This window comes from Desmodus rotundus, chromosome 7 (genome assembly GCF_022682495.2).
Source record: "Desmodus rotundus isolate HL8 chromosome 7, HLdesRot8A.1, whole genome shotgun sequence".
NCBI classification, from domain to species: Eukaryota; Metazoa; Chordata; class Mammalia; order Chiroptera; family Phyllostomidae; genus Desmodus; species Desmodus rotundus.
In genome coordinates, this window is record NC_071393.1 from 30,184,280 (window position 1) to 30,208,533 (window position 24,254).

General features: G+C 37.6%; 1 protein-coding gene across 1 annotated transcript; it reads right to left on the bottom strand.

Moving 5' to 3' along the window:
* Positions 1-15,944: 15,944 nt before the first annotated feature.
* On the bottom strand, positions 15,945-16,886 carry LOC112301757 (olfactory receptor 6M1). Its single transcript, XM_024557229.2, has one exon. It carries the CDS (start codon positions 16,884-16,886, stop codon positions 15,945-15,947), a length of 942 nt encoding a protein of 313 aa, XP_024412997.2.
* Positions 16,887-24,254: the final 7,368 nt, after the last annotated feature.

The window sequence follows — 24,254 nt, forward strand, 5'->3', positions numbered from 1 at the left end:
TTACCCTGCTTGGCCCTGAGCCTGACCAGTTAGCCAATGATGGGTAAGATTCCTCAAGGGAGGGACGACCTAAGACAGGCATGGTCACAAAGAGGCCCACAGGGAAGGACTTGAGGGGCTATAGAAAAAGAGGGTGATGGACCCTTGCCCCTAGGCTTTGACATAGCCTGAGTCCTCATTCTGTCTGCCAGAAGTCTCCTTATCTCTTGGCTGCCTTACTTCCCCTGCTGAACTTAAGCCTGAAACAATGACAGAGGGCGGTGAGGCCTTGTTCTGGAAAGGGCAGATTCCCTGGAGCGATCAGGCCTAAGAAAGAATGCATAAAATCCTGTGGAACCTGTTTTGCTAATACCCTCAATTTAAATGATAAGGGTCCAAGCCTGAAATGAGTTTGTTTCCCAAAGTTTTATAGCACTTTAGCTAACTGACCCTGACTCAGAATAAGCCCTCAGAGTTCCAAGTTTGTTATCTATTGTTTGATCCTTACTGCCTGACAATGATTGATGAGCTTTACCTGTATTCCTGTGCAAATTGAACCCAACAAAAGCCCATTGAGGAAAAGGCTCCTGGCCCTTCTCCTTTGAGAGATCGGCCACCTCTCCTCCCCAAGCAGATCAAGTCTTGGTAGACTTATTCTCATTTGTGGTGGCTGGTGGGGGGCTGGGGGGGCACTGTGGGTGGAGCCCCCCAAAAGATGAATTTTAAGTTCTTTGCTAATTTTCTTCTCCCTCCTCTATCTGCTATACAGAGATATCATAATTTTAGATTGAATAAACTGTGACTTTTTATAATACAATACTATTTTATGCTAATAATATTATTCATTATTGATCTTGGAAAGGTATAATTACTTCTCTGTTTCTGGAAAGACACTTTTACAAAATATTCTATGATTTGTAGGAACTTTTTTTAAAGAGCTATTTTAGTAAAATTAGAGGAATGTACAAAGTTTTCTCATATATTTCCTGCCCCCCCTCACACATATTCTCCCCCATCACACACATCCCCCACCAAAGTAATGCGTTTGTTACAACTAATGAACCTATATTGACACATCATTATCACACTGGCCCAAAGTTGCCTTTTGGTGGTGTACATTCCTTGGTTTTGGAGAAATGTATAATGACGTGTATCCATCATTATGGTGTCATACAAAGTATTTTATTTCCCTAAAAATCTGTGCTTCATTTATCAGTTCCTCCTTTTCCCTCCCTGCAACTCTTGATCTTTTTATTGACTCTATAGATTTTCCTCTGCCAACATGCGTTTAAGGTTTTTCCATGTTTTTTTTTTCCTGGCTTGGTAGCTCATTTCTTTTTAGCAGTGAGTGATATTCCATGGTCTGGGTATACCACAGTTTATTTATTCACTCACCTACTGAGGGAGATTTGGGTTGCCCCCGAGTTTTAGCAATTAAGTTCCATAAACATCCATGGGAAGGTTTTTGTGTGAACATAAGTTTTCAACCCATTTGGGTGAATAGGATCACTCTGGCTGAACCATATGGTAAAAGTATGGTTAGTTTGTAATAAACTGCCCCAACTATCTTCTAAAATGGCTGTATCAATTTCTAGAATTTTTCATTCAAACTGTTCAAGTACAGTTGTCTCCATTTAATTTTTCATAAATTAATAATCTAACTCTTCTGTTTCATTTACATTTTTCAGTATTATATTTTCAACTTCAAAGAATGTTTTTTTGTTCTCTAACTACATCTTTTTTATTGCAACCTATTATTTTTTATTTTGTTTTGCATTTTTGGGTGAAATGTATTCTATCTTATGAATATAATTATATATAATTTTGAAATTCTATTGCCTGTATGTTTTTTTCCTCTCCAGATTTATCTTTTTTCTTGTATTTTGCTGTGGGTTTTAATTTTCCATTTTGAGTTTCCTAGATATATCTTGGTGCTCCTTTCCCCCACTTGTTATTGAGCAAGCCACTAAAATTCTGTCTGAAACTGTGTGAATAGATTGGACTTATTGGTTGAGTGTCAGTGTGTGCAATGAGGTAGTGGATTTACTTTTACAGTATATGAGTTTTTAGTTGTAACTATCCTCAAGCTGTTTGGAGGGGATATTTAATTTCTTTAAAAACTTCCTCAAATCCTACCTAGGGAGTTTGTGCTGGCTGCTGGAATTATGGAAGCAGGGATTAGGGGGAGGAGACCAGTTATCCTACTAAAACATGCAGACTTTCAGTTAATTCCATTGTTTTCAGCCTTTCTCCTCATGTGGTATCTGGTACTTTTGAGCTTAAAAGAAAGACATTCCTGTTTCTGTTTTCTGTTGCATTAGCTGTTCTCATGTCTGCAGCTTCTCATCTTGAATCTTTCCAGAGGCAAAAGCTTTTGTCTACAGTTACAGGGGATCAAATGGAAATCTTTCTATCACCTGCCATTCCTCCAACATGTTAATGATGGACATTGTCTTTATATTTTAAGATTTTCTGAGTCGATCAAGACACTTCTCAGAGTGCTCTCCCTCCCTAGGCACTTACATCTTAGCTTAGGTTAGTTACATTCTGTCCATCAGTAAAATGGGTCTCTGTCCTCTAAATATTGTTATAACCTCCTATCACTTTAAAGAAGTCATTCTTTCATCTTTTGGCCTCCATTATTTATTTATTTATTTAAAAAAAATTATTTAGCCCTGATCACACAGCTGAGTTGGTTAGAACATCATTCCAATACATCAAGGATGGAGGTTCCATGGCCAGTCAGGTCACATACAAAAATCAACCAGTGAATGAATAAATAGGTGAGACAACAAGTCAATGTCTCTCTCTCTCTCCCTTTCATTGTCTTAAACCAGTAAGAAAAATTAAAAATTATTCAAATACAGTTGACATTCAATATTATTTTACATTAATTTTGGTGTATAGCATAGTGATTAGACATTTATATAATTTACAAAGTAATCCCTCCTATAATTCTAGTACCCACCAAGAGCCATACATAGTTATTGCAATATTATTTACTGTATTTCCTGTGCTGTACTTTACATCCCTGTGACTATTTTGTAACTACCAATTTGTACTTCTTAATTTCTTAATTTTTTCACCCAATCCCCTGACCCTCTCCTGTCTGGCCACTATCCATTTGTTTTTTGTATCTACAAGTCTGTTTTAACTCTGTTTGTTCATTTATTCTGTACTTTAGTTAAACATATAAGTAAAATTATATGGTATTTGCCTTTCTCTGATAGAATTATTTCCTTTCGTGTAATACCCTCTAGATCCATCCATGTTGTTGCAAATAGTAATGTAACAGGGGGCAGCCAAGGGGGGGCCCCAAATAGGGATTTGTAATGGGGTCCAGAACTCAGTGTCCAGGAAATATTTTTAAAAAAATTTATATAGGATGTCCTCATTCCCACAAGTCTGAGCTGGGGGATAGGACACATGGAGCAGGGCCATTGAGAGTTGGTTTGCATAGCAACAGTTTTGCAGCTAACCTCTAGAACAGTCATTTAACATACCTACAACCTTTAACTGGTGTCATGGATATGTTAAACAGCTGTGGCCATGCTTTGAGTCAGGGGAATAGGATTGACTTCCACCCATGATGTAACTGAGAGGCAACTCCCCCTGGTTACAGAGCCTGTGTAAAAGCTTGGAGATGATTGACTCCACACCACAGGGCCACACCTGCCCGGACTTAGTATGGCAGCCCAGTAAAGCTGGATGTATATGGGAATGCTGGCAGCTGTGGCCAATCGTGGGAGGAGTCGGAAATGGTATGGCAGAGGAAGATTGGTGCTGGGATTTAAATCCAGGTGTGGCAGCCATGAGGTGTCTTTTTGGGACCATGAAGCTCGGGCAGAGAACCTAGGACTTCTATTTCTTTTTCGGAGATATGGTACCCTGGACTGGGCAGAGGGGGAAGGAAGGACTGTGTGTTTGTGGGTATTCTAAAGGACTTTGGGATCTCAATGAAGACATTAAGTTATTACTCTTAAGTTTGTATAGCTCTTTAAATAAATAATCCCTTTCCTTTTTACCAATCTCTGGCATTGAGAGATGTCTTTTCCTGGCAGCAGGCAAGGCAAACCTAGTACGGGGTGGGGGACCTCCGGAGCACAAGGGTGGGTCCATTCGGTAATAGTATATCGTTCACCCCCCGCCCCCTGGTCTGTTCTGTAACAGTTACAATTGCATTCTTTTTATGGCTAATATTCCATTGTAGATGTGTACCACATCTTCTTTATCCACTTGTCTGGTGATGGCACTAGGGTTGTTTCCATATCTTGGGTAGTAAATAATGCTGCAATAAACATGGGGGTATATATATCTTTTTGAATTAGTGTTTTGTGTTTATTTGAATGAATATCCTGAAGTGGAATTGCTATGGAGAAAAGTAGTTATATTTTAATTTTTTGAGAAATGTTTGTACTGTTTTCCATAATGATTACACCAATTTACAGTTCTAGCAACAATGCATGAGAGTTCCCCTTTCTCCTCATCCTTGCCAACACTTGTTTGTTGATTTATTAATCAGCCATTCTGGCAGGTGTGAGGTGATATAATTGTATTTTTTAAAAATTAATTAATTATTTATTTTAAAAGTATATTTTATTGATTATGCTATTGTGGCTTTCCCAATTTTTTCCCCTTCTACCCCTCTCCACCCTGTACCCCCCAACCCTCCAGCATTCCCTCCCTTAGTTCATGTCCATGGGTTGTACATATAAGTTCTTTGAATTCTGTGTTTCCTATACCATTTTTGACCTCTCCTTGTCTATTTTATTCCTACCAAGTATGCTTTTTATTCCCTGTACCTTTTCCCTCTTATTCCTCCCTTCCCCTTCCCCACTGAAAACCCTCCATGTGATGTCCATTTCTATGATTCTGTTCCTGTTCTAGTTGTTTGCTTAGTTTTTGTTTTTGTTGTTTGTCTTTTCTTTTAGGTTCATTTGTTGATAGTTGTGAGATTGTTGTCATTTTACTGTTCATATTTATGACCTTCCTTTTCTTAGATAAGTCCCTTTAACATTTCATATACTAAGGGCTGGGTGATGATGAACTCCCTTAACTTGACCTTGTATGGGAAGCACTTTATCTGCTCTTCCATTCCAAATGAAAGCTTTGCTGGATAGAATAATCTTGGATGTAGGTGCTTGCCTTTCACGGCTTCAAATACTTCTTTCCAGCCCCTTTTTGCCTGCAAGGTTTCTTTTGAGAAATCAGCTGACAGCCTTATGGGAAATCCTTTGTAGGTAACTCCTTTCCTCTTGCTGCTTTTAAGATTCTCTTTATCTTTAATCTTAGGTAACTTAATAATGATGTGCCTTGGTGTGTTCCTCTTTGGGTCCAACTTCTTTGGGACTCTGGGCTTCCTGGACTTCCTGAAAGTCTACTTCCTTTGCCAGATTAGGGAAGTTTTCCTTCATTATTTGTTCAAATAAGTTTTCAATTTCTTGCTCTTGTTCATCTCCTTCTGGCACTCCTATAATTTGGATATTGGAACGTTTAAAGTTGTCCCAGAGGTTCTTAATCCTCTCCTCATTTTTTTGAATTCTTGTTTCTTCATTCTGTTCTGGTAGGATGATTATTTCTTCCTTTTGATCCAAATCATTGCTTTGAGTCCTGGTTTCCTTCCTGTCACTGTTGGTTCCCCGAATGTTTTGCTCTATTTCACTTTGGGTATCCTTCATTTGTTCTTTCATTTTGAGATCAAGCTCAGTCAGTTCTATGAGCATTTTGATTACCAGGGTTTTGAACTCTCCATCAGATAGGTTGGCTACCTCCTCACCTCTTAGCTCTCTTTCTGGAGCTTTGATCTGTTCTTTCATTTGGGCCCTGTTTGTCTCAGTGCACCTGTTAAGTTGTAAGGGGGTGGGACCTTAGGTATTCACCAGGGCAGGGCAACCTTCTTTGCTGTGCTGTGGCACTGCCTGTGGGGAGGGGCCAGAGAGGGAACAGTGCAGCTCGCTTGCTGGGCTCCAGCCCCAGTTTCCAATGAACCCTCATATGAGACTGGGAGTTTCTCCCACCCCAGCAACCCCCGCTGTAGTCCACAGTCAGCTCTAGTCTCAGTTTCCTGTTCAGCCAGCCCTGTCTGCGCAGTCTGCCACCTGCCACAGGTTCTCTACATCCACCTGTGTTACCAGTCTGGTTGTTCTGGTTGACTGTTTCTTTAATTCCTTAGTTGTCAGAGTTCCATGCAGTTTGATTTTCTGGCATTTCTGGTTGTTTATTGATTTTAGATTGGTTGTTATCCTCCTTTTGGTTGTGCGAAGAAGTGAAGGGTTTCTACCTATGCCTCCATCTGGGCCAGAACTCCACTAACTGTGGTTTTAATTTGCATCTCTCTAATGAGTAGTGACATTGAACATCTTTTCATATGTCTATTGGCCATTTGTATGTCCTGTTTAGAGACATATCTGTTCAGGTCCTCTGCCCATTTTTTAATTGAATTTTGGTTTTAGGTGTTAAGTTGTATGAGGTTTTTAATTTTTTAAAAAAAATCAACTCTGGATATAAACCCCTTATGGGATGTATCATTGGTAAATATGTTGTCCCATTTATTGGCATGTCTTTTCATTTTGTTGGTGGTTTCCTTTGCTGCACAAAATCTTTAAAGTGATATAGTTTATTCTTCCTTTTTCTTGCCCAAGGAGATAAGTCAGAAAAAATATTACTGAGAGCAGTTTCAGAGAGTTTACTGGCTATGTTTCCCTCTAGGACTCTAGGAGTTTTATGATTTTTGTCTTACATTAAGTTCCCTTTACTCTATTTTGAGTTTATTCTTGTATATGGTGTATAAAGAAGTGCTCTAGTTTTTTTTTTTTTTTTTTTTGTATTTGTCCAGCTTTCCCAGCACCACTTGTTGAATAAATTATCTTTACCTCATTGTATATTCTTGCTTATTTTGTCATAGATTAATTGACAAGATAGGCATGGGTTCATTTATGTGCTTTCTATTCTGTTTTTTTGATGTATTTTTTACAATGACAGTATCTTGCCATTTCAATTACTGTAGTCTTGTAGTATTGCTTGATTTTAGGTAGCACGATTTCCCCAATGTTTTTCTTTCTCAGGATTGCTGTAGCTATTTAGTTCTCTTAATAGTTCCATATACATTTTAGAATTATTTGCTCTATTTCTCTGAAAAGGGCCATTGGTGTTTTGATGGGGATTGCATTGAATCTATAGATTGCTTTGGATTAATAATTAACATTGTTAAAATTATAATATAAAATATTTATTATTTCTATGCATGGGCACACAACCTGCTTCCACTTCTCTGCGTTTTCTTCAGTATCTTATTTTTGAAGTACAGGTTTTTTACATCGTTGGTTAAATTTATTCCTAGCTATTTTTTGATGAGATGTAAACAAAATTGTTTTCTTCATTTCTCTTTATGAGTGTTTATTATTAGTGTATAAAAATGCAATCAATTTCTGAATATTAATTTTGTATTTTGCTGCTTTACTGAATTCATTCATTAGTTTTAGTAGTTTTTTGGTGGAATCTTTAGTGTGCTCTCTCTCTATAGTACCACATCATCTGCAAATCATGTCAGTCTTACTTCTTTCATTTTAATTTAAATGCATTTTATTTCTTTTTTCTTGTCTGATTGCTGGAGCTAGAACTTTCAATGCTATGGTGAATAAAACTGGTGATAGAGGACATTCTTTTCTTGCTTCTGATCTTAGGAGAGAGAGCTTAGTTCTTTTAGAGCCCCTGTCATCTGCTGTAGGCCCGGTAGCTGCTAGGCCCACGTGGTCACATTCTCCCAGGTGAGAGAGCACATGAACAAACGTGTGTGAGAGAGAGAAAGAGAGAGGGGAGAGAGAGAGAGAGAGAGAGAGAGAGCGCACACTCACGAGGAAGCACTCTTTATTATCTGGGATTATATTATCTTGGTGTTGGGAAGGACCTGGAACTTTTTCAAAATAACCGATTAACTTCCCAAACTTTCCAAACTTCTGATAGGTTCTCCCTCTAACCAGTCCCTTTCTGCATCTTCCGGGGTCCTGTGTCTTTTCTCCAATCCGATCCTTTTCCCAGGCCTGACTGACAGGCCTTTACAGTTACCATCTTAATTCCTATTGTGCATGTGCTTACCTTCCCTAGGTCTGGGTGAGTGGACCAGTGAGACTGAAAAGTTGGTTTTTCCTCCCTGTATGGGGAAGAAGAGGTGTGAGTCCCTTTTGTGGCAATGCTGAGATCCCCTGGATTACCTACAAATGCTACAGCTTCTTGGCAAAGTAGGCGTATGCTTTCTAGTTGATTATGCTTAATAATGTCGAGTTTCCTTTGTGCCCTTCCTTTATTAAAATGTAACTACCTATGCTAACAAATCTATTTTTAAACTGAACTCAGGATTCTTTCTTTTGAATTGTAAAATAAAATTAAAAATTATTAAATATATCTCCTGCTTTAGGAAACACCTAAATTTGACTATACTTCTAATATATATTTGTATGTAAAATTATGTTTATAAATTCTTTCCTGTATTAAAAATTAACACGTGCTTCCAAAATTTTATTAGTCAGGATTCTCCAGAGAAACAGAACGAATAGCTTATATATACAGGTGATTCTTGAACAACAAACAGCATAGGTCTGAACTGCATGGGCCCACTTATGTGTGGAGTTTTTCAGTAATACCTGTACTGTTTTCTCTCCATGGCTGGGAGTCTGTGGATGCAGAGGGCTGACTCCATGCATTGACCTATGTCAGTTTTTACAAGGGACTGGAGCATCTGCAAGTTTTGCTCTCTGCTGGGGGTCCTGGAACCAATCCCCTATCAATACTGTGGGGCAACTTAAGTTTTGGGGGAGTCAAAGTTGTAAGCAGAATTTTTACTGCATTGGGGAGTTGGTGCTCTTAACCCCCATGTCATTCAAGGGTCAACTCTGTGTGTGTGTGTGTGTGTGTGTGTGTGTAATTAAAAATGGTCTCCTGAGATTATGGAAGTTGAAAACTCTCATGGCCTGCCATCTGCAAGCTGGAGGCTCTGGAAAGCTGTGGTGTAATTCCAGTTCAAGTCTGAAGGCCTGCAAATCCGGGCAGCCCGTGGTGGTGGTGCAAATGCCAGTCCTAGGGCAGGGGATGATTGCTGTCTTAGCTTAAACAAGCAGGCAGGCAGGTGACAAATCTTTCTTGTCATTGCTGTTCCGTTCTACCAGACTCTGAAAGGACCGGAGAGCACCCAACCACACAGGGCAGGGCAATCTCCTCTAAAGAGTCTGCACATCAAATGGTAATCTTATCTGCAAACCCTCTCAGACACACCCCAAAGGCCCAGCCAAGTTTCCACATAAAATTAATCATGACAGTACCCATCATCCCACTCTTCAATATAAGTGCTTAATTGCATTGTGAGGTGTATTTTCTTTCAGTTTTAAAATGACCTTTCAAATATAAGTGACCCATGTTTAAGCTTATAAAATGTTAAAATACTGCTTCTAAAGATTAAAATGTTTGTTTCGATTTAAAGATTTTTTTTTTAATCTCCATCACTTATATGCTGTGTTATCACCATAGCAGAACCAATTCTTTTTGAACTTAGAATAAATTTACTAATAGGGTGAAACAAATTTCAAGGATGCATCCAGAGTATAGTTTCATCCAATCCAGTCATACTTCTGCTGCAAAAACAGGATGAGACATAGACAATGACGTATCTCAAAAGAAGCTGCAGAACTTTTATTCCCCAGAGCACTTGAGATCTTGCTCCCCAACATACGTCATCAGTTTTACTCAAATAAACTCTACTAAAAATTTTGTACAGGTTTAGACATTTCTCACATTGGCACCCTGAATTCTGCTTTATATCAGCAGGAAATAAAATATATTCCTGCACATGAAGAGACTATATAATTACTAATATAATTAGAGTAACTTGGTATTTTATCTGTGGGTCATATATAGTAGTTCTCTTATTTAACATGTTATTTCAAGCTCCTCTCCTCTACATTGATTGTACGGTTATATGATCACCCTTCCTTTTCAAGATCTGTATTTGGAATGGCTAAAGAAACCTAAAGTAGGTTGAGTAAAAAATTCTTAATTACTGAAAATTTTATAACTAGAAAGAGCTTACACATTATCATTTTCATAATTATCATTTTAAAAGTGAGAGACTTATTTTTTGCCAAAAACTGAAAAGGAGAAAGCATGTTGAAGAGTAGATTCCTAGTTAACTTTAAACAACATTCTGGGAGGTGGTCAGCAATCCTACGTGATATTTTTTAATAAGGGTTTTTTTAAGTTTACAGAAGAAAATCACAACTCTGAAATGTACATTACAAATACACGTAGCTACAAACACAAAAACCGCTTTTTAGTACACTTCGAGAATGAGACAAATGTCAGGTATCATTATACCACCCTGCTTTGAGTTGTTGAGATAACATCTATAAAGTGGAGCACAGGTGAGGGATGGTGAGCTGAGGTTAAACAACAAGCCACAAGAGGAGTTGAATAAAGAAGTTTATTACTTAGGTCTTGAAGGTACCTGGCATGCCTAGAGGAGCCTCGTGGTGAGGTCAAGGCATCTGAGGGCAGAGAGAGGTCTGACCTGGGCCACATGCTTTTATTAGGGCCTGTTGGTGGGGTGCTTTGGAGTTCCTGGGCTAAGTCCAGATTGCCAATTCATGACAAAAGAATGAGTTTTTGGTGTGTTGCATGCAGGCCTGCTCAAAGGGGAGCATAAAGGGAAGGCGTTGTCAGGTGGGGAACTGCTGAGCACAAGAGCTATTGGCAAAGTCATCTCAGAAACTTACATGTGCTTGTGAGTCTGTAGGCCATTATTTAGTGCATTTGCGTGAATAAGGGGCTAGTGGCAGTGTAAGGCCCCCTGCAGGCTGCTTGCCCAAACAAAGTGGATGCCAAGGCAGCAACACTATGGAGTGGCTTAGCTAAACTATTGACACAGCCACAAATAAATAATTTGGTATATTTTACTGTGATCCTTGAGAATTCTTGTGATGTAATTGGGAAGTATGTTCATGGTTGTTCTCACTGAATAATCTGTTACAACTGAGCCAGGATGAAAGAGGATGTGAGGATTAGTAAGTGGCAGGATCAATGAATTTATTGCCTAAGGCTGAGGTTCTCTGGTTGGGACGCCCTCCATTCATAGTTGGAGGAATATAACTCATCTAGCAGGTGGATATTGTTTAAAATTTTTACATGTTATTTTGTCCTGCTTCCTCTCACAGGGGAAGAGGAAGTTTAAACATTTAGTCATAGCTGAGTATAGAAAAAGTAAAAAAAACTTTTCAAGTGTCTCAAATTTTAGAACCAGTAGTTCCTGTCTTCCAATTAACCCAACTACTTAGAATCAATTTAGAAACACATATGATCTGCTATTGTAACAATGTTGATCACCATCGTAATAATCAACATCAAAGTAAAGTAGTCTATTTAAATTATTTTTCAGAGTTAATAAGGTCTTTTTGCATTTTCAGTCTCAAGGCTAGCCCAACCTTGGCCAGTCCTACTTGGCCATGATACTGAAATCATGTTGGTACCCAATTATCTCGTTTGCTCAGGATTTCCTCTTCTGTATTAATGATAGAATGGGGCTTTTGAGAAAATGAAGACTTATTTAAAAATTAAATATAGCACAAAGAAACAACTATGTTCATCTTTATGTAACAATTATTTAATAAAACCAAACAGCTAATTAAAATAGGTAGGGGAGGCGAGGGGAAGTGGAGGAGGGTATATGGGTGGGTAAGTGGTGCTGGACGGAGACTTGAGTAAGGGTGGAGAACACACAAAACAGTGTAGAGATGATGTGTTGTGGAACTGTGCACCTGAAACCTGTGCAATCTGGTTAACAAGTGTCACCCAGATAAATCAATAAAAAGGAAAAAAAAGTATGTATTTTCCAGATATTTTGCTGCTTTTCACCAGTCCTTCATACTTTGGGGCTATAAATTCTCCTGGCTGCAAGTAATGAAAGAGAGGGTTTAGAATTTAGTATTGGCTTTAAAAGCCGTACACTGTCCTCTTTTTTATTTTTACTATCCTAGATCATTAACACTAGGAATATAATTTTGGTAAGCACAATAGTGGTACCCAGTGATGCCGGTGCTCTGATCCCCAGGATCTGTGAATGTGTTACTTGGCTAAAGGGACTTGGCAGATGTCACTCAGGATATGTACCATAAGTTGGTGTTATTATCCTGAATAATTTAGCTGGGTCAAATCCAATCAAATGAGTCCTTAAAAGGTAAGAACTTTCCACAGCTGAATCAGAGAGGAAATGGAAGAAAAAGGAGGAGAGATTTGAAACATGAGACACTTGCCCACTCTTGTTGGCTTTGAAGGTGGAGAAAGGGGGCCTATGAGCCAAGGACTACAGAACCTTCCAGAGACTGGGAATGGCCCTTCACTGATAGACACCAAGAATGTAGGATGTTGGTTCTACAACTTCAAGGAACTAAGTTGTTTATATTTCTTGCCTCTTCCAGTGTATAGAGGCACATTCCTTGGTTCTGGGCCCATTCAAATTTTTTTTTAAAGATTTTATTCATTTATTTTAGAGAGGGCAAGTGTGGGAGAAAGAGAAGGAGAGAAAGGTCAATGTGTGGGTGCCTCTCACGTGCTCCTTGTTGGGGACCTGGCCTGCAACCCAGGCATGTGCTCTGACTGGGAATTGAACCATCAACCCTTTGGTTTGCAGGCTGGTGTTCAAGCCACACCAGCCAGGGCATGGTTCTGGGCCCATTCTATTGTTAAAGCCAGCAGCATAGCACCTTCCAATCCTTCTGTTTCCACTGTCACATTCAGCATTTTGCTGTGTATAATGCTCATCCATGTTTTTGTGTGCATTATACATGGGATTATTATATCCATGGTATAAAATGATTATACCCATGTGTATAATGTGCATTCTTAATTTTTCCTCAAAAATTTGGGCAAAAAATGTGTGCATTATACAGGGCAAAATATGGTACCGTCTTTTGTGTGGTAAAATCTCCCTTTACTGCCATCACAGGCTGACAGTTGATTGTAATTAGGAACCACCTGGATAATCCAAGATAATCTTCCTATCTCAAAACCTTTAATTTAATCACATCTGCAAAATCCCTTTGCTGTATATATTTTCATGTTACTTTCACAGATTTTAGGTGTTAGGACCTGGACATCTTTGGGTGTCATCACTGAGTGTACCATGAAATTTAAAGAGACAAACAGTCATATGGAGACTCTGACCCTAGAGAGAGCTAGGGAGAGATCAGAAATTTAGAGGGAAGAGGTTATCTGCCTTAGATCCTTAAGGATTTCTATTTCCTGATTCTAGTCCCTCAGCAGGTCCTGCCATTTCTTCCCTTCTGGGGTTCTGTATGACATGCTTGATTATTTTTATAATAAAAGCCCGTTTTACTTAAGCTAGCCAAATCCTAGGATATTCTTTTTTTAAGTATATTTTATTGATTATGCTATTACAGTTGTCCCATTTTTTCTCCCCTTTATTCCACTCTGCCCTGCAACTACCTCCTACCAGCATTCCCCCCCTTAGTTCATGTCCATGGGTCATACATATAAGTTCTTTGGCTTCTACATTTCCTATACTATTCTTAACCTCCCCCTGTCTATTTTGTACCTACCATTTATGCTACTTATTCTCTGTACCTTTCCCCTCTCTCTCCCCCTCCCACTCCCCTGTTGATAACCCTTCATGTGATCTCCATTTCTGTGGTTCTGTTCCTGTTCTAGTTGTTTGCTTAGTTTATTTTTGTTTTCATTTTTGGTTCAGTTGTTGAGAGTTGTGAGTTCATTGTCATTTTACTGTTCATAGTTTTGATCTTTTTCTTAGATAAGTCCCTTTAATATTTCATATAATAAAGGCTTGGTGATGATGAATTACTTTAACTTGACCTTATCTGGGGAGCACTTTATCTGCCCACCCATTCTAAATGATAGTTTTTCTGGATAGAGTTATCTTGGATATAGGTCCTTTCCTTTCATGACTTGGAATACTTCTTTCCAGCCCCTTCTTGCCTGCAAGGTTTCTTTTGAGAAATCAGCTGATAGCCTTATGGGAACTCCTTTGTAGGTAACTGTCTCCTTTTCTCTTGCTGTTTTTAAGGTTCTCTTCTTATCTTTAATCTTGAGTAATACAATTATGATGTGCCTTGGTGTGTACTTCCTTGGATCCAACTTCTTTGGAACTCTCTGAGCTTCCTGGACTGCCTGAGCTTCCTGGACTGCCTGGAAGTCTATTTCCTTTGCCAGTTTGGGTAAGTTCTCCTTTATTATATTTTCAAGTAAGTTTTCAATTTCCTGCTCTTCCTTTTCTCCTCTGGCATCCCTATGATTCATATGTTGGAACATTTAAAGTTGTCCCAGAAGTTCTGAAGCCACTCCTCATTTTTTTGAATTCTTGTTTCTTCATTCTGTTCTGATTGAATGTTTATTTCTTCCTTTTGTTTCAGATTGTTGGTCTGAGTCCTTGTTTCCTTCCCTTCATTGTTGGTTCCCTGTGTATTTTTCTTTATTTCACTTTGCATAGCTTTTACTTCTTTCTCTATTTTGCAACCATACTCAACCATTTCAGTGAGCATCCTGATTACCAGTGTTTTGAACTCGGCATCTAATAGGCTGAGTATCTCTTCATCACTTAGTTCTATTTTTGGAACCCTGGGTTGCGTGGTCTGTGTTACTCCCTAGTTGTTCCTCCTGGTTTATCCACATGCAAACGTGGGACTGCCAGCTGCTGCCTTGCCTGCCTGGTCTTCTAGCCACCACCTTGCTGCATGTCCTCTCCACCTTGGCTGCCCATCTCTGCCCTTCCTACCAGTCTGGAAGAATGTTTCCTTAACTCCCTGGTTGTCAGACTTCTATACAATTTGATTTTCTGGTGGTTTTGGCTGTTTTTTCTTTTTAAATTTTTTGTTGTCCTGATACTTATTCTTCTGTAGATGATGGCCACATTGGGCAGCTGCCACAGATGATCAGACTAGACTTCTGCCTTTATGCCCTCTGAATGATTGTTTGTCTTTTTGAACCAATTACCTCTCAGAGTCTATTCTGACTGCATCTACATCTGTCCTGATTGGCTGGTTGCCCAGATTATTTGGGCAGTTCGAGAATGCTTGGGCCTCAGAAAGAAGGGAAAACTTTCAGGTTAACTTCTGTTTACTCTCTTAAGTTTCTTCTTGTTTCATACTTCATGATACAGTGAGGTGCTAAAGTAGGCTGGAGTTTGTATACTCTAAATTTCTGCCACTCGCTAGTGCGCTAGTTTGGGGCAAGATGCTTAGCCTCTGTGAATCTCAGTTTTCTTATCTAAAATGAAGATAATATCAGCTTCTCAAGCTTGTCAAGAGGATTAAACAAGATATATATGTACATATTTAAGGATACTGTACAAACCCAGGGTTATGTTACTCCTCTTCCTTGTTGTTGTTGTTGTTGTTCTTATTATTATCATCATCATAGCATTTAGCTGTTGGGGATTAAACCAGTCACCTTGCAATATCTGTAAAGACTGAATAAGAAGTGTTCACTTTCAACTATATGTGGTTCTGTTTCTTAGACTGTCTTAGTTAAGCCTACAATAACAAAAAAACAAAAGCAAAAGCAAAAGCATAAACTATAGTCTCCACTTTACAGATGAAAAACTAAGGTTCTGATAAGCTAAGTGTAACGTGATAAAAGTTGTAAATCTAGGTTTCATATTCAGGTTTTCTGTCATTAGTTCAGTATTTTTCACTGATCCATGATTTTCTATGTGTTAGATGGTCCAACAATAGTGCTTATGATGTGTTATTTTGTCTATGGCTGAGTTGCCTCCTCTGGAGCTTGACTACCATGCTTCTTCACATCTGATGTGGCATGAAGCCTTTTCCTATCTTCCCATAGATATTTGATTTTATGGTCTTCAGACATGTCCCTCAGCACACTGAGTTCCAGCATTGAAAGTTGCCATTCTTAGCAAATACACTCTCAAATACCCCCTGTGCATTAAAGTTTCAAGTTCTCCTATACAGTAAGGACATAATTTGGTTCACCGCTTCTCGCACAACTTCCTTTACCTTTTCATTCCTGAGGCTATAAATGAAGGGGTTCAGAAGAGGGGTCACCATTGTGGTGAGGACAGCTGTCACTTTGTCAAAATCTAGTGAGTAGTCCTGGCTGGGCCTCACATACATGAAGATGTTGCTCCCATAGGCAATGGAGACGACAGTGATGTGAGAAGCGCAGGTGGAGAAGGCCTTGTGACGTCCTCGGGCTGAGGGGATGCGCAGGATGGTAGAAATGATGTAGGTGTAGGAAATGGTGGTGAGCACCAGGGAGGTCAGGAGGATGAGGGAAGATAAGAGAAAGTTTATCATCTCAATGAAATGAGTCTCAACACAGGCCGCCTGTAGCAGAGGGGCAATGTCACAAAAGAAGTGACTAATTTCTCTGTAACAGAAAGGCAATCTGGACACCACAATGGTTGGTGCCAGCACTGACAGAAAGGCCCCCACCCAGCAGCCCAGAACCAGCAGGAGGCAGACCCTGCTGTTCATGATGATGGGGTAGCGCAGGGGGTTGCAGATGGCCACATAGCGGTCAAAGGACATCACCGCCAGCAGGATAAACTCCACTGTCCCCAGGAAAAAAAAGAAGTATGTTTGGGTGATACAGCCAGCAAAAGATATGGTTTTCCTGTCTTCTAGGAGACAGGTTAAGAGCTTTGGGGTAACTGAGGTCGTGTATAAAATGTCCAAAAATGACAAATTGCTGAGGAAGAAGTACATTGGGGTGTGGAGGCGATTATCAGCCCATATTAGGGAAATGATGACAATATTTCCTATTAGAGTGAGCATGTAAGTGAACAAGAGAACCACGAAGAGGGAAATCTGAAGGCTCTGGAGCACAGGGAAGGCAGTCAGAGTAAATTCAGTCACTGTGGTCTGATTTTGCATCTCCATTGCATGTAATGCTCAGAGGGTAATGTGTCTCTGAAAAAGTAATAAAGTATAGGGATGAAAATCAGGTTAAACACATTTTTAGCTCCCAATATCAGTGATTAGATGAAGTGAAAAAGAAAACCCTTTGAGTTAAGAGTTCAGAATAAGTTGGTTTCCCCCTGCCTGGGACCCTAACGAATGTGTGGTGCCTTGGCTAAAACACTGGACTTCTTCTGACCTCAGTTTTCTCATATTTATGGTTTTGGGTTGAATGAAATTATCTCCATGCTACCATAAAACTCCAGTCTTTATGATTTTATTTTCTTTTACCCACTGCTCCTTCCCTTCTGTCTCTCACTCCTGTTGACCTATTTTCCCAGCTAAATTCTGTACCTAAGAAGAGAGACTGACTTACCTGAAAATCCTGTCGATTTGGAAAATGGAGGGAGGGAATGTTAATAAAAGTTGAGTTACTTTTTTCAAAGTTATTTCAACTTTTCAGGCAGCATCTAAATAAGAGGGCAGGAACTATGAAAATGGGCCTAGGTAGTCAAATAGAAGGGATGACTACAGGTATTCATCTCTATGAATAGATGATGAGATGATACACTTGTAGAGATGATATACAGGTATTCATCTCTGCTCACTTTTGTTACTGATACTGTGTTGGGTATCAGTATAATATCTAGATGGACTCAAGATATTTTGATGTAATAATAATTGATCTCTTTATAAGGCTACATGGTTTTTCTTTTTATTTCTTATAATGATATACATTTTTATGTGCACACTGTTAGAGAACAAGTAGGTCAATGACACATAGTTCATAGTTTGCATAACTCATTCTATGTATTTGAAAAAAGTCCTTTGGGAAATTGATCAGTATGTTTCTTCCTTGTTCCTTGTAACCCTATGTCTACAGCAGCATCCAGAGGAACAACCAACCTTTCCCCTCCCCTTCCCCAGCTGATTCTTATAGATTCTCCCCAACACATCCCTTTTATTGTATGTTCTTTTCAACCATTTTAAGATCAGCTTATTAATAGTAATGCAAAAAGAGTGGATGCACATAGGTGGTACTTGAAACTCTGAGTTTAATCTTTAAATACTTCTCAGCTTTGCTGAACACAGACACAGTGCATGGATATATGATTCAGTTGCAACACACTCTCTTTGATGTATTATTTTGAGGATAATCCTTTAGTTTTAAGTTAAAATGACCAATTTATGAACCCTGACCTAGTTTCTGTCTGTGCTTGGAACCTACCCAGCTCCTGTTTAAAGGGGTCATTTTCCTCAGACTCTGTGTCTGGGAAGAGGACTTCTTAGTTACTTTGCACGAAGGACTTTTTTTCTGAACAGATTTTCATATGATAAGTTAGCTGCGACTTTTTGGGGTCCCCGTGTTGCCTCATTATTTCTATTTAGTGTTCATTTATCCCACAGATCAAGTTAACCTTATTTTTTTAAGAAGAAAGTTTTTGTCTTTACTGTCTTCATTCTAGATAAGGAAATATTGGTTTCGTAAAATTATTTGCCATTTCTAAGTTGTAGTAAAATTTTGTGCAAATGCATGGTGGTATCACCCATCTAAGAGTAATTTTCAAATGTAACTGGAGCTGAGTAATTTGACTTGCTGTTAAATTTGTAGAACTCTATTTACTTTCTGGTAAATCCTTGGCCTCAGTTTTAACATGTATAAAGGAAAATTATCAGTCATCCATATATTCCTTTCCAGTCTACATATTGGTTTTGTTTTCGGAGAAGGCAGGCACCCTATCTGTTTCACCCCCATTTATTGAGCACGAAAGGTGTTTACTTGTTTACTAAATGAAGAAATTGGAATTTAAGGAGCTCCTCTTTTAAGCACGGGGTGCAGCTGCCCCAGGCTAAGCAATGGTAAACTCTGTGTCTTTGTGTACCAGACACAGACGTTTAGCATATTCTCTATCGTTCTGGGGTGTGTGCCACCTTTTCTCTAGTTCGTACACGGAACCTACATAGTTCGGGATTACTGTGCTGCAATATTAATGCTGGGGATGGGGAAGGGATGCAAAAACCAAGAGGCCTAATACATCAGGTCTTTCATGGTTTAGAGATGGGGAGGATCACAAGCAGGGAAAGCCTAGGATGGAAGAAATAATTTTCAATAACCGATGCATATTCCATTTCTTATGGTAATCTTCAAAATTATTACGAGGCAGTTTATTTAATCTTTTAAGTTATCAAAATACTCCAAAGGTTCTCATCTATTAAAATAGGACCATAAAATTGGTACCAGTCGGAACTCTTTCCACTGCTCCTGCACCCAGATAATAAACTTCTAAACTGATTACTATTGCACAAAAGGACATTACCCTATGTGGATGGACCACTATTAATGTTACTGGGGTCTAATATAGAAACAATGCATCATACCGTGTAAACAAATAGAGAAACGCTTTACTATTTCCTTTCATTCACCCCTTCCCACCTTCACCACTGACAGCACTGTGGGTTCTCGTGCTGCTGCCTATCAGCTCTTCCATTATTCCTCCCATTTATCCAGTTAATTGTTTTACAACATGTACATTAGTGACCTCCATTTCCTTTCCTGCCTACATGGTCTTCGATGGCCCTGAGAGGAACTTGGATCCCTCTGGGTTTGTAAAAGTTAGACAGTGTGGGACCTTCAAAAGCATTATGCCATTCTTTAACTACAAAAACCTGGGATGTCTGGACACCCATCCTGCTGTTTGCTGTGGTTGTCACAGGGTCCTGCAACTATGGGAAAAGTAGCATCAAGAGCCTTTTTCTGGCTGTATTCGGATCACATGTACTTCTTTGAGAAGAAGACATAGCATCGCTGTCCTCTGTAGAGTTTCAACTTTATGACGGTGAAAAAAATCCCTGGCTTTGTTTTAGTTTTCCTACATGATCTCCGCTCCCACGGGAGCCCATCATGTCTAGGAGGAAATGTTCTGGACAATGACAATATTGTAGAGAGCAATTTAATTGTGACCTTGCTAAGCTAAGGCTTTCAATTTTTTTTAGTATTTTTCTTCAATACCATTTCTGTGAATCTTTAAAAATTTTCATAAAATTGCACATTTGTACTTTTCAAGATTCCAGATATAGTCAGAAAAATGTTAAATAATGGAGAAAGTATAGCAGGTTTTGAAATCAGAGAACCCATGTTTTATTTCTTGTTTGGCTACTTATAGCCTTGTACTCTGTAAGAAAACTCTCAAGCATCCTGATTCTTACCTTCTTCATTTCTAAAAGGAGGAAGCCCGAATGCCTGGATCAAGGGCCAGAGACAGGGATGTAGGCCTCTTTCATGTTCCATCGATGTTTGAGAACACAGGGCTGGGGAAAGACCAACAGGAAATAACTAAGATGTGGTGAGGGAGGGCTTTAGTGATAATTTGAGATCTGTGCGGCTATAAGTAAAATGTGGAAAACTTTAATTGTAACTGAAGTACATTAAAAACACTTAGTTACATACATTAAATCTACAATATTTGACTCTGACATTATTAAAAAATTTTTGACAGAGCAGTAATCTCACTTTAATTAGTAAAATATACATGTAAACAAATTTAGTAAGAGTGATTAACATATAAATATGAATAATTACATAATAATTACATTATAAAGTATACTTAATAAAGTATATTATTACATAATGACGTATACTTACATCATATTGATTGTCGAACAGTTGGCATTTTTTTCCATTCAAATATGTTAAGAAAGTTAAACTTTGGGTATTTTTTACTAATTCATTCCATCCATTATTTCTAAAATTCTTTGATTGCTTTGGTTTTAAATTCCATATGAATCTCTCTCAGTCCTAGTCTGAGATTCGTGCCCGTATGCTATTTAACCCTGCTTTCAAAACTACACCAAGTAGTTACTCAATTTTCGCTTAGGTACTCTGTCTTTCTTCATTTGAATAAAAAACTGTCTTTTTGTAACCTCTGCTTACTTTTCCCAAGTCTTTTCTTATTCTCTTAGCAAAAATCTATGTCTTGACTTATACTAAGAATGTCTGCGCATTATGTTATCATTTCATTTTTTCTTGTACACACTTAGTGTATCTCAGTTTCAGTATATTCCTCTGAGTTTCAAGTAATATATATGCAGAGTCGCATTTTTGCTAATGGAGCGGAATGACTGGGTTTGTTGACCGATCTGGAAGTCAGACACAGCTGAATGAAGGGCAGGTCCTTGTACTTTACATCTCTGGTGAAAGTGACTGAAGCTTCCCACCTCTTAGATTTTTTTCAGTTGTAGTAACGTAATTTCCTGCCTATTCAGTGATTTTTCCATTTCTTCTGTGGCTCTGTTTAGAAACTTGGAATTATTCAGAACTATAGGATGTCAGATTAGAGGAGAAATTTAAAGGGCATATGAGCCAACCTGGTGCTAAAATATCCTGCAATGTCTCTGCCAACTTGTTCAGTGATGTTAAGCTCACTGTTTCTTGAGGCATCTTATTCTACTTTAATGGCCCTGATCGTTAGAAAAAGTTTGTGCTTGCGTTCATTGAAATGCCACTCTAAACTTTCATCACTTTGTTTAGTGACTCCTGCTCATTCGCCAGGTGTATTGTGACCTGATTTTACATGTATCCACTTTATTTAGCTTCTCCAGAAAGTAATATTACCTTGCCTGTGTTAAAGTGATTACAAAGGGATGAATTTTGATATTTAATAATTTTCTGTCCACCTGTAGAGATTTGGTTTAGAATTGCTCTTGGGACTATGGCATAAAAAGATTCATTATTATTATTGCAGTCACAGAATGTTAGGATTGGAGTAACTAATCACAGTTACAAAGTTCAGGTCTCTTGGGAGACTCTCTTGGGAGCCTATTTTATTTACTTAAAGAAAAACTTAGAGAACAGCCTCAGTGTCTCAGGGAACTATAAACTTGGAAAACAAAACTTTTTTCTGAAATGTTTATAATGTGTTGAAATATGCTTTAATCTGCTTCTTACACTGACAGTATTTATACAGATGTATATCTCTAGTTAAATATTTTAAAATCTGTTTTATTGAGATATGATTTACACACAAAAGACAGTTATAAGTGTGTATTTTTTTGAGTTTTGCCAAAGGTATACAGTCATATAACCACCACCACCTCTATAGTAATGGTTTAAAATATTTCCATTCTCTTCAAGAGTTTCCTTGTACCATTTTACCCTAAATGCTCTCCTTTCCCAGCCTCAGCCCATGACAACCACTTTGGTGTTTTCTATAAGCAAAATTCTGAATTTTTTAGAATTTTATAAATTCATTCCTACAGCATGTAGTCTTCACTCAATCTGGTGCTTTGAAATTAATCCAAGTGTTTTAGGTATTAGTAGCTTCTTCCTCTGTTAGTAAGGATTACCTACTATATGATTATATAATTATATAATATAATTTATAAATATAAAAGTTATATAATAACATAGATATATTATAGTTTTTTCACTACATAATGAACATGAGTTACTGTAATTCTGGTTTATTTTGTAATAATCTTAATCTGTCTTAATAATGTAATCAATATTTGTCTTAACACCAGTGCAGTAAATAAGATTAATTTCATTGACTTTTAATAAAACCTACAATAATACTGACATTGATAACCAAAATTTAATAATAATAATAATAATAAATTATTGGGAAATTGAATGAACAACTTTCTTTTTTTTCTTTGCCCAACGAGATGTATCAGAAAAATATTGTTAAGAGAAATGTCGGAGATTTTATTGTTTATGCTTTCTTCTAGGAGTCTTATGGTTTCAAGTCTTAGATTTAAGTCTTTAATCTATTTTGAGTTCATTCTTGTACATTTTGTAAGAAGTTGGTTTATTTTCATTTTTTTGCATGTTTATGTCCAATTTCCCTAAACCATTTATTGAATAGATTGTTTTTACCTTGTTGTATATTCTTGCTTTCTTTTTCATAGATTAATTGACCATATAGGCATGGGTTTATTTCTGGGCTCTATATTCTGTTCTATTAATCTATGTGTCTGTTTTTTGCCAGTATCAGGCTATTTTATTTGCTGTAGCCTTGTATAGTTTGATGCCAGGTAATATGATACCTTCAACTTTGTTCTTTGAGGTCTATTGTGATTCCACATAAAATTTTCAATTGTTTGTTCTAGTTCAGTGAAAAGCACCATTGGTATATTGATAGGAATTGCATTGACTATAGATAGCTTTGGGTAGTATGGACATTTTAATGATGTTAATTCTTATTCATAAGTACCATATATGCTTCCATTTATTTGTATTTTCTTCAATTTCTTTCTTCAATGTCTTACAATTTTGTACATATAGGTTTTTTACATTTTTGGTTAAATTTATTTGTAGGTATTTTATTTTTATTTTTTTGAGGCAGTTGTAAATGGGATTTATTTCTTAGTTTCATTTTTGGACAGTTGATCATTGGTGTATAACAATGCAACCAAGTTTTTACTATTAATTTTGCATTTTGATATTGAATTCATTTATAAGTTGTAGTAGTTTTTGGTGCAGTCTTTAGGGTTTGCTATATACAATATTATGTCATCTGCTACAATGACAGTTTAACCATTCTTTTTCCAATTTGCATGCTTTTTATTTCTTATTCTTGTCTGACTGCTTTGGCTAGGACTTTCAGTACTGTGTTAAGTAAAAGTGGTATAAGTGGACATCCTTGTCTTGTCCCTGAACTTATGGAAAATGCTTTTATTTTTCCTTTGTTGAGTATGATATAAGCTGTGGTTTTGTGATATATGGCCTTTATTATATTTAGTTATGTTTCCTCTATTTTCACTTTCCTTAGAGTTTTTATTATAAATGGGTGCTGGATGTTTTTAATGTTTTTCTTCCTTTGATATGATCATATAATTTTATCCTTAATTTTGTTTATGTGGTGTATCACATTAATTGATTGTATCACATTAATGAATGAATATTGTACAAACATTGCACCCCAGGATTAAACCCACTTCATCAAATTTGGTTTGCTAATATTTTGTTGAAGATTTTTTTGCATCTATGTTCATTAGGAATACTGGCCTATAATTTACACTGTAGGTAGTATTTAGATCTAGTTTTTGAATTAGGGTAATGCTGGCCTTGTAATATAAAATCAGGGATCTTCTATCTTTTTTTTTTTGAGATATTTTGGAATACTTTGAACAAGACAGGTATTAGTTTTTAAAAATCTTTGTTAAAATTTATCTGTGAAATTTTCCAAATACAGTTTATTGAATAGACCTTATTTACCCTATTGTACATTTTTTCATTCTTGATCAAATATTAACTGACCACATAGATGTGGGTATTTGTGGACCCTCTATTCTGTTCCATTGGTCTACACATGTCATTGTTGTGCCAGTATCATGCTGTTTCTT

Bases quoted from the DNA above. Each gene is read 5' to 3' on its own strand.
- LOC112301757 (XM_024557229.2), bottom strand. From the start codon at position 16,886: ATGCAAAATCAGACCACAGTGACTGAATTTACTCTGACTGCCTTCCCT.